The following is a 10,458-nucleotide window of genomic DNA, read 5'->3' as shown; positions in this document are numbered from 1 at the left end:
TGCAGGCAGTGATAGACAACTTACGATCAAGTAAAAAAGATTCGGGGGAGAAGTTTCTCTGTGGAAACGAGAAAGATTCCACAGAGGAGCAACAACAGTATCAAAAAGTCACCACCAACAAAAAGAAAAAAAAGAAAAAAGAAAAAAGAAAAAACCATACCGAAGCAAGTATTAACCTTTAGTTTTCAGTAACGATCGGTAGGGGGCGTCCGATTGTTGCAACTTTCCGGACAGCCTCCTAAGAATGACCCTCTAGAAAATCGTCTCCTGTTTCCGGTTCTTCTCAGTTGCAGATACTCGTGAGTTTTCGGCAGTTTCCGTGGAAACTCGGGAACTCTCGCGCCTGGTAAGCTCGAACCGATCGCCCGGTGCAGAGGCGCAGGGTCTCCGTGTAGTCATGGCGTCCCCATCTCGGAGGCTGCAGACTAAGCCGGTCATTACTTGTTTGAAAAGCGTTCTCTTGATCTACACTTTCATCTTTTGGGTGAGACACGGGAACGGCTGGGGAACTCTGGCTTAGGTGGTGTGACTGGGAGCAGAGAACCTCGGGTCTGGAGTGGGATGAGCTTTTGGGCGGCTGTGGTTCCAGAGACCCCAGCCTTGGCCACGAGTTGGCCTAGGCCACAGTGGCGGGGTCCCCGAGATGGGAGCTGGGGTGGGCGGCACTGCGTTGGCGCTGGGGTCTTGATGTGAGATGACTGGTTGAAGTAGGACCCAGATGTCTCAGGAGATCGAGGTCGGAGCGGGAGATGAAGAAAGGGGTTAAGGCCCCTAGAGCACACGAGGTGTCCCTGAACCTTTCCTTTGAGGGGTCTTTTGCATAATAGTATCTCTCTTTTCACTGCTTCGTAAGAGGGGAGTTTTCCACAGGTAAGTATGGTGTGAATCTATTCCTGCCAGTCTTTCTCCTTGGGTTTTCTTTTGTGTACCAACCCTTTGTATCCTATGTCCATCCCAAAATTGGGGATGGGGGATTCGAGAAGTTTCTGGGATCCAGAAACGCTTTTAACCCTTCCCTCTTTACAAGATGGTTTTCTTTCTCAGACTGGATTAAATTGCTTGAGGAAATTTTCATTTCTAGACATGTATGCCGCAGGGAATGTATTTTACACAACGAAACAGATGGATTCATGCAGTTTTGAGATGATTCCTTGTCCACAACCCGCCGGTTTTTGTTTGTTTGTTTGTTTGTTTGTTTTTTTAGAACCCTTTCCTCCTACCTCTTCCATATTTACCCACCCCATCCCCCCATATCCTAGCCACTCTGCTGTGGCAACTGGGCTGTTAATCAATTCTCACAAGCACTGTGTCTTAGACGCTTCCTGGGTTTGTGATCGAAGACTCAAGCTTGTATGGTGCCTCATTGTTTCTTTCTCTGGTTTCTCACATAGATCACTGGTGTTATCCTTCTTGCTGTTGGCATTTGGGGCAAGGTGAGCCTGGAAAATTATTTTTCCCTCTTAAATGAGAAGGCCACCAATGTGCCTTTTGTGCTCATTGGCACAGGCACTGTCATTATTCTCTTGGGCACCTTTGGTTGTTTCGCTACCTGTCGAGCCTCTGCCTGGATGCTGAAACTGGTGAGTAAGTCCTTGATTTCTTTAGACTGCTCTTGGTTTTCCTAGAAGATTCTTATATGTTCTATAACGTCTTTGTTTCTTGGAATTGGCCGTAGCTGTTTACACTTTTTTTCCATTCCTTATGGAAAAACAACAACAAAAAACCCCCCCAAAACTAGCAGTCCCTCTGCCAGCTGCCATATTTAAATAGAGCTTTTGATACTGCCTTCCCTGCCCTTTTCAATAAAAACGTGTTCAATTGATTGTTCAGAACTCCTCCAGCCACCTCCCTCTTTTCCTCTTTGATATCTGAGTCTTTAGGTCTGAGTCTTGTTTGTACTAACTTGAACTTTTTAAAACCTTTTCACCCCACAGTATGCGATGTTTCTGACACTCATTTTTTTGGTCGAACTAGTTGCCGCCATTGTTGGATTTGTTTTCAGACATGAGGTAAGCCTGACTTAGACAATCATACTATCTTAAACGTTTGTCCTTTTGTCTTAGATAAATAGATTCCACAAGTGGCCCAGTTTGACAAGCTTTCAATATTTTTAAAACCATTTGAAGCTGTATTTCTTTTTTTTCCCATTTTTATTAGGTATTTTCTTTATTTACATTTTAAGTGTTATCCCCTTTCCTGGTCCCCACTCCCGGGAAACTCCCTATCCTGTCCCCCTTCCCCTGCTCACCAGCCCACCCACTCCTGCTTCCTGGCCCTGGCATTCCCCTGTACTGGGGCATATAAAGCTTGCAAGACCAAGGGGCCTCTCTTCCCAATGATGGCTGACTAGGCCATCCTCTGCTGCATATGCAGCTAGAGCCATGTGTACTCTTTGGTTGGTAGTTTAGTCCCTGAGAGCTGTGGGGGTACTGGTTGGTTGATACTATTGTTCTTTCTATATTTCTGCAAACCCTTTGAAGCTGTATTTCAAGCTAAGCTTTCAACCTGCAGCTGGCAAGAGTGGCTTTCTAGTAAAAATTGGCACGATGATAATCACTAGAAGAAAATGATAACCAAAATCACAATAATTTCTAGTTGTAATTTCGTGTATAAGCACCTATTAAAGTGGATTTTTATAGCTTTACTAATAGGAAAGTAAAATACAAAGTTTATGGCAGAAAATTAACACCTTTCCCATGAGTCACATTTTGAAAAGACATAATTAATGCAAATCATCAAAGGCTTAATATTCATATATTAAAATCAAGTAAACACAGCACTGTTGAGAAGCCATTCTCAAGTCGGGAAGGTGTATTCAAGTACTATTTGAACTGTTACTGCAGGTTCATTCTGTAGGCGTCCAACTTGTACATGGAGGAAGACTTAGGCTGAGGGGTGGGAAGGCAGTGTATAGGGGCCTTTGGGTATGTACATACACCTTGAACTTGTAGGTATTATATTGTAATAGTTTCCTTGATAGGCCTTTCAGCCCAAACTATATTCCTTAATAGTTATAATCAGACCATTGGACTTAGTTACCACATATCAAAGATAGTATGATTGGCCAGACGTGAGAATTTCTTAGTTAATACAGAAACCCAAAGGATTTTCTAGAATATTTGTTTACTGGCATTTTGTTTTTTTTCGGATCCAGATTAAGAACAGCTTTAAAAGTAACTATGAGAATGCTCTGAAGGAGTACAACTCCACAGGAGATTATAGAAGTGAAGCTGTAGACAAGATCCAAAGTACGGTAAGTGGCTAGAGCTGGTGTGTTTTCCTTCCTTATCACCTCCAAGGAAAGGATGGAGCTGGGCTGCTGGGTGTGTCCCACTTGTATGGAAAGGCGCTGTGAGATACCAGCACATTTCCTTGTTCTCTTCCTTTCCACTGACGTCATGGACAAATACTGTTAGGGCCAACTAAGACAGAGCCGTAAAGGCTGTCTAAAACCCATGCTTATTGTTAGAATCAAGTGCCAGTCTCTTGAATAAATCAAGAAGAGAGATCACTGAGTATAGTACATATTGTTTTGGGCACATATTACAATAGAAGATGATGTTAGGCTAAATGGTTGCCAACAAACCAGTCATATGAACCAAAGCTTTTTACATTTCTTTCTCAGTTGCATTGTTGCGGTGTCACCAATTACAGAGATTGGAAAGGTACGAACTATTACTCAGAAACAGGATTTCCCAAGAGCTGCTGTAAACTGGAGGGCTGTTATCCACAGAGAGACGCAGATAAAGTCAATGAAGAGGTAAGGGTCCTTTTCAGACTTTTTATTTGACAGTATTTGAGGGTTTAATGGAATCCCAAATGAACTCAATTTTTACTCGCATGAATGTACATAATCTGAAGCATGTAGGGAAGCTGGTACTTCATTTCCTACAGTTAGCAAGTGACTGTCCAGTGCATGATCCAAAAGATGCAACCAGCTGAGACTGAGGACCGGTGAGACAGGCTAGATTTCAGTAATGTGGTAAGCAAAGGCAATAATAGTAGCTCAAGACCATCTTCTGTGGACAGTTGAATGATCAAAGTAGTTCTTACCAGGAAGAAAAGCACAGCTTTCTTGATTTGTACTTAATGTCTTTTTTTCCTCTCCTGTTAGGGTTGTTTCATAAAGGTGATGACAGCTATAGAGTCAGAAATGGGAGTCGTTGCTGGAATTTCTTTTGGAGTTGCTTGCTTTCAGGTAGGTTTCTTTGTTCGTTGGGAAATGTCTTATTCTTATAGGTATAAGAGAAGTTTTTATTGTCATGGTTTTGTTTTTGGTGTGGAACTCAGGATGTAGACCAGGCTGTCCTAGAACTCTAGAAGATCTGAAGATCTACCTGCCTCTGTCACCTAAGTGATGCCATTAAAGACATATGACACCATGTGGTTTCACTTTTGAGACATGCTGAAGGTTTTACTTCAGGAGACTGGATAGTGAAGACAATGCAAGAAAGGTCTTAGGTTTCACAAAGCAGTCAATTACTTATCACAGGATAGGTTTTCTTTTCTTTTCTTTTCTTTTTTTTAAAGAGTTATTTATTTATTTATTATATGTAAGTACACTGTAGCTGTCTTCAGACACTCCAGAAGAGGGCATCAGATTTTTGTTACAGATGTTTGTGAGCCACCATGTGGTTGCTGGGGTTTGAACTCAGGACCTTTGGAAGAGCAGTCAGTGCTCTTAACCGCTGAGCCATCTCACCAGCCTAGGATAGGTTTTCTTATGGTGAAGTCTTGGGATGTATATTACTGATTTTGCTCATCATTAACTCATTTCTTTCTTTAAGTGGAGGATTTCCTGCATCCTGCATTTTACACGACAACAAATAACTGTAAATTTAGCTAGGTGGTGGTAGCACACTCCATTAATCCCAGCACTCCAGAGGCCAACACAGGCGGATCTCCGAGTTCAAGCTCAGCCTGGTCTATCAAGCTCCAATACAGCCAGGACTGCACAGGAAACCTTGTCTTGAAAATCCAAAAAACAAAAACAAAAACAAAAGCAAACAAAAAACAAAAACAAAATCCCCCAAAACAAACAAACCCCAAACAAAAAAGCCCCTCTAAATTTTAATTCACATTGTCATAGAAATCATGCTTTGAATCTATAAAAGACCAAGAATTCAATCCTAGCAATAAGCATATAGCATGCATACATACGTGTGTGTGTGTGTGTGTGTGTGTCTTGAACTAACAACCTTATAAATAGATGTAAGCACTCTACTACTGAGCCACATCCCAAACCCAGTACATATTTTCTGAAAGCGGTTAACTGTGGGAAGACACAATACCCTCATCATTGATCAAAACATGAATTGATAGGACTATTAACTCTGTGATCAGTCAAGGTTCTAAAACTTTATTAGAGTCTTCCTTTCTTGGGCTGCAACTGCCTGGTGGTTTGTTTATAGATCATATAAGCCTCTATTTCTTTTTGTTTGTTTGTTTTTTGTTTTTCGAGATAGGGTTTCTCTGTGTAGCCCTGGCTGTCCTGGAACTCACTTTGTAGACCAGGCTGGCCTCGAACTCAGAAATCTGCCTGCCTCTGCCTCCCGAGTGCTGGGATTAAAGGCATGTGCCACCAACGCCCGGTAAGCCTCTATTTCTTTTGTGCTTTTATTTTCTGATTTTATAGATTGGATTTCTTCTTGAATTGTGCTGATCACTACAGCGTGAAAAGTTTGGTATTGCGATTTGGAATGAATTTTTAAAGCTTTTTTTTTCCTTCACATTTAGCATTATAGAAGTAAGACCAATGCAAGGCTGGTCCTAATATATTTATCAAGGTACATGTCTTACCATCTAAATCTGCACCAATGCAAGAGCCATGAACCTCCTTCATTCTAATTATTAGACAAAATTAAAACCCCAGTCGTTCTAACTAGATTTAAGTCCTCACACTAGGCTAAAGTCTGTTGTATAGAACAGCACAGGTGCATCCAAAAAAGTGACTTATCCACATCAGTTAGGATTTTTCTTGATAAAATGCTTTTTCTACACAATACCATCATTTTCTTTTTGGTAGCGGAGGGCTTCTCTAAATCCCAGGACTTGTGAATTTTCCTTACTGTCCTTTGTGAAGTTCCAGGTCCCTGTTAGTAACGGGGTTTTTTTTAGAATCATTGACTGTGACCTCGGCACCGCAGAAGCAGCTAATGTAATCAAGACAATTCAAGGAAGGAAATTACTGATGAACTACAAATACAATGAGAATGCATCCGTATCCTGAGCTCTTCAACCTCGACAGACCTGCAAGTTTGTGTGTGTAAATGTGTAATCTTGTTCGTATTTTCTCTTCAGCTAATTGGAATCTTTCTTGCGTACTGCCTCTCTCGTGCCATAACGAATAACCAGTATGAGATAGTATAATCAGTACACAGGGGCTTATATCTCCTCAGTTTTAAGGTGCGTTCATTTTGGTTCTTAATGCTGTTTATATTGATATTTATGTGATATTAATATTTACATATTAATTATGAATTAAGTTTCCCAAGGCTTTCTCCAGTAGTTTATTTAAATCTTCTTTTTGCTGTGGAAGCACTATTTAGGCAGGTCAGGTTTCTATCTGCAAGGCTGGCCTGAAAGTATGTATGTAGCTTATCTGTGGTTACTTTTTCAAACATTTGGGCGATAAAAGAGCATTTCTGGATTTAAGAGTTCACTTCCACTTCTCAACCTAAAGGTCATAAGAGGGCTCCTTTCTCACAGATTTTTGACCTAGAGGGAAGAGAAATAAAGAATCTAACTTTGACCTTTATGTCCTTTAAGTCATGAAGTGTTAGGAAAATATGTCCTGCTCTTGACTGGTGTTAATGTTTTCCCTAGACCTTAATGGTCATTCATACAGCCTTAGTGCCTAATAGTGTTGCTTTCTAGGTAAAAAAGTTAAAATTTTTTTGTAGACTAGATTTCAATGAGTTAAAGTTAACCTGGCCTAAATCAGAAACCAGATGTGGGGGACAATTGTTACTGGCTGAATTTGAACTGGGGCATGACCTGGGGGCGGGGGAGTGGGGGCTGTACTAGTGGGAATAGACCAGAATACAGGCAAATGCTGATGAAATTTAGGCAACCAACAAATTAACTATGTTTTCTTTAATTTTTGGACACCAAGGTTAACTTTGTGAGTTATAACAGCGCCTGGATGGAGACTGACATCTGCTTAGTCTGAAAATCTACACCAGTAGGCTGATTCGATCAAGATATTTGCATATTGTGTTCTGTGTCCACTTTCTGTCCTATTCCTACAGCCCTGTAACCCTGAAACACTGGAAGTGCTAGTAAATTGTAAATGAAATAATACCATGTTTCCCTTGGATTTGATTTCTCAGTGTAGGAATTGTGAGAAGTGCTGTGAACTTGCCATTTCCCTAACAGTGTCACCGATGGAACTTTAACCCCTATGAATTTGTCGTGGATGTAGTGTGAGAGAAAATAGGCCTCCTTGAGTGAACCTTGTACTAGTCAAGATTGTCTGGCTTGATTATATAACCTGCTTCAAAAAGGAAAACATTTCCATGGCCTCTGCTGATAGGCAGAGTTGCATTGTATAATTTCATTCCAGCTGGCCATCGGATGGTGCCCATCATTGGCATTCCTGGGTGGTGGTACCAGTCTCAGGCTTTGGGTGCAAAGGATGGAGACTAAGAGCCACTACTTGTATTCTGTGATACATCAGCTTTCAGCACACAATGTATGTGTTTTTGTCACCAAACTAAGGCATTTATACTGATTATACTTTGTTATTTGAAAGGTTATAATTACTATAATGGCATTAGAACTCTTGTATTTTCCTTATGAATTTACTGGAACTTACTTGATTAACTTTAGCTAGATATTCCTCACCAAGCCAATCATACTTCATACCAACTGTCAACATTTTGGTTAATTTTAATAGTATTCATTTTGTTTTGTATCCTTGATTAATAAATATAAATCCTTTACACAATAAATACTGCATTTCCTCTAAAAGAATCATTTTAATTTTTAGAAACTCTACTGGAATGGTTGTTTTATTCCACTGAGAAAGTGAAACCCTACATTTCCACATGGAATCCCATTTTTAGGGATGAAAGATAAGGCCAAGGCCTGACTCTGTTGTTAAGTATCCCTGTTGAAAATAGCATTCTCTATGATAATATCACATTCCAAGTCATTAAATAGCATGTGTTTACCATTTTCTTAAAAGGTCAGGCATTTGTAGTGGTATAGTTTGCATTGAAAAGTTGCATAAGAGATCATATGACCTGTATCTTTAGGATAATGAAAGAATTCCTTTGACTTTGAGTCTACGCATCCAATAGTGAACCCTCTTTTTATCATGTAGTACCAGATTTTGCGGTAAGGAGTCAAACACATGAGTAAAATGGACAAAACCTACCCAGTTTATGATGAGAAAGGGGACCACTTGGAGGGGAAGAGGGTATAAGGGAGGTCAGTGAATGGAATATAATCTGAGCACAGTATATGCATGCATTAAAATGTTGTAATGAAAGGCTAGGGCTGGGAGCCAAGGGTAAAGCACTTACCTGGCAGGCATGACTAGTTCTTAGTCCTACAAGAGAGAGGAGAGAGGGGAGAGAGAGAGGGAGGGAGGGAGGGAGGGAGAGGGAAGGGGAGGGGGATACATTGAGACAAAGCTAAAACACTATGATGCTGTGTGAGTTATACTGCTTGGCTTGGCTTGAAAGCACAAAGACTCGAGTTCTGTCTCTGGAACCCACCTGAAAACAGCCAGGTAAGGTGTTGTATGCTTTGGAATCCCGGTACTGGGCGGGTGGGGACAAGTACCTCTTTGGGAGCTTGCTGGCTAGGCAGCCTAGCCTACTTGGTGAACTCCATGCTAGTGAGAGACTCAAGAGGAAAAAAAAGACAGATGGTGCCTGAGGAACAACACTTAAAGTGTTTCCCTGTACACTCCCTCATGAGCACATGTACAGAAACACAAATTTACATAATGAAACCCATTTCGTGCAATTAGTATATGCTAAAAACAGCAAAAACCTAGTTAATGAATGTCGGGTGCATGTGTGGAAGTGCTTGGAGTTGTGTAAAAAGGGATAGCCTTAAACTTTTGATAGGTGTGGCTTATGTTTGATCTAAGAGGGGTAACAATACAAACATGAAAATGCCCCGAAATAGAGATGGTAGGGGCGCAGGTATCTGAAGGCTCAGCAGAGCAGTGCTTCTTTTCATTTTAACAATATTTGCATTTTAGAATGTGCATTGGTGTGTTGTCTGCTTGTACGTCTGTGTGAGCATGTCACACCCCCAGAACTGGAGTTACAGACAGTTGTGAGCTGCTTTGTGGGTGCTGGGAATTGAAGCCCAGGTTATGTGGAAGAGCAGTCAGTGCTGTCAGCTGTGGAGCCATCTCTCCAGGCTCCATCACAGCAATTTTCAAAGAAACTTCTTATATTGTTGTCTTCTAAAATCTTCTAAAATCTTAGCATTTCGGTTTTTTGATTGGTTCTTTGGAACTCTCATATGCACTCTGATGGCACCCTGATGGCACTCTCCTAGTCCTCCTATGTCTGCCTCCCTTTCCTGTGACCTCTCCCCCCTGCCCCCCCTTGCCAAAAGAAAAAAAAAAGATGCATTTTGTGTTGTCCATGTACTCACTGGAGCATGGTCAAACTCCCAGTGGCCAGTCCCCCAAGTAAAGTTGGGACTTTCTCCACCTGCACCCCAGGCAGAGCCACACCTCAGCCTCTTCCCCCTCCCCCCATCTCTCTCTGTACTTCTCCTTGATGGCCTCTTCAGGCTGTCTTTTTTAACTTTTGGGCTTTGGGCTGAGATGGGGTGAAAGTGGGAGTCAGGCCTTCCATGTTCCTCCCTCTTAACTGTACATCAAAGACATGGTTGGCCTTGAAAAGCCTCTCAAGGTTTTCTTCAGTTTCTGTAAAAAGGTTTTTCTTTGCCTCACTAAAAACAACTGTAGGAAATTAAAATATGGGAAGTAGAAAATAGACAAACAACTGGGAGGGGGATAACGACTGGATTGCAAACAAAGATTAAATAATAATAATAATAATAATAATAATAATAATAATAATAATAATAGTGGATACTTCATTCCTCCCTAGAATAGGGAACAAAAATACCCATGGAAGGAGTTACAGAGACAAAGTTTGGAGCTAAGATGAAAGGATGGACCATCAGAGACTGCCCCACCTGAGGGTCCATCCCATAATTAACCACCAAACGCAGACACTATTGCATATACTAGCAAGATTTTGCTGAAAGGACCCTGATATAGCTGTCTCTTGTGAGGCTATGCTAGTGCCTGGCAAATACTGAAGTGGATGCTCACAGTCATCTATTGGATGGAACACAGGGTCCCCAATGGAGGAGCTAGAGAAATTACCCAAGGGGCTGAAGGGGTCTGCAACCCTATAGGTGGAACAACAATATGAACTAACCAGTACCCCCAGAGCTCGTGTCTCTAGCTGCATATGT

The 10,458-nt window shown here is 41.4% G+C and overlaps 1 protein-coding gene across 1 annotated transcript; it reads left to right on the top strand.

The window, feature by feature from the left end:
• The first annotated feature begins 268 nt into the window (after positions 1-268).
• On the top strand, positions 269-7,971 carry Tspan6 (tetraspanin 6). The gene is made up of 8 exons (XM_021188066.1): positions 269-484; positions 1,392-1,580; positions 1,935-2,009; positions 3,155-3,253; positions 3,626-3,760; positions 4,115-4,198; positions 6,301-6,405; positions 7,115-7,971. The coding sequence occupies exons 1-7, from the start codon at positions 398-400 to the stop codon at positions 6,367-6,369; spliced, it is 738 nt and encodes a 245-aa protein (XP_021043725.1). The 5' UTR covers positions 269-397; the 3' UTR covers positions 6,370-6,405; positions 7,115-7,971.
• Positions 7,972-10,458: the final 2,487 nt, after the last annotated feature.

Source organism: Mus pahari, chromosome X (assembly GCF_900095145.1).
Source record: "Mus pahari chromosome X, PAHARI_EIJ_v1.1, whole genome shotgun sequence".
NCBI classification, from domain to species: domain Eukaryota; kingdom Metazoa; phylum Chordata; class Mammalia; order Rodentia; family Muridae; genus Mus; species Mus pahari.
Note: the sequence above shows the minus strand (reverse complement) of the source record. Positions and strands in the feature narration are given on the sequence as shown.

Coding starts and splice junctions, on each gene's coding strand:
- Tspan6 (XM_021188066.1), top strand. CDS start 398: ATGGCGTCCCCATCTCGGAGGCTGCAGACTAAGCCGGTCATTACTTGT. Junction 1,581..1,934: donor CTGCCTGGATGCTGAAACTG/GTGAGTAAGTCC, acceptor TTCACCCCACAG/TATGCGATGTTTCTGACACT. Junction 2,010..3,154: donor GATTTGTTTTCAGACATGAG/GTAAGCCTGACT, acceptor TTTCGGATCCAG/ATTAAGAACAGCTTTAAAAG.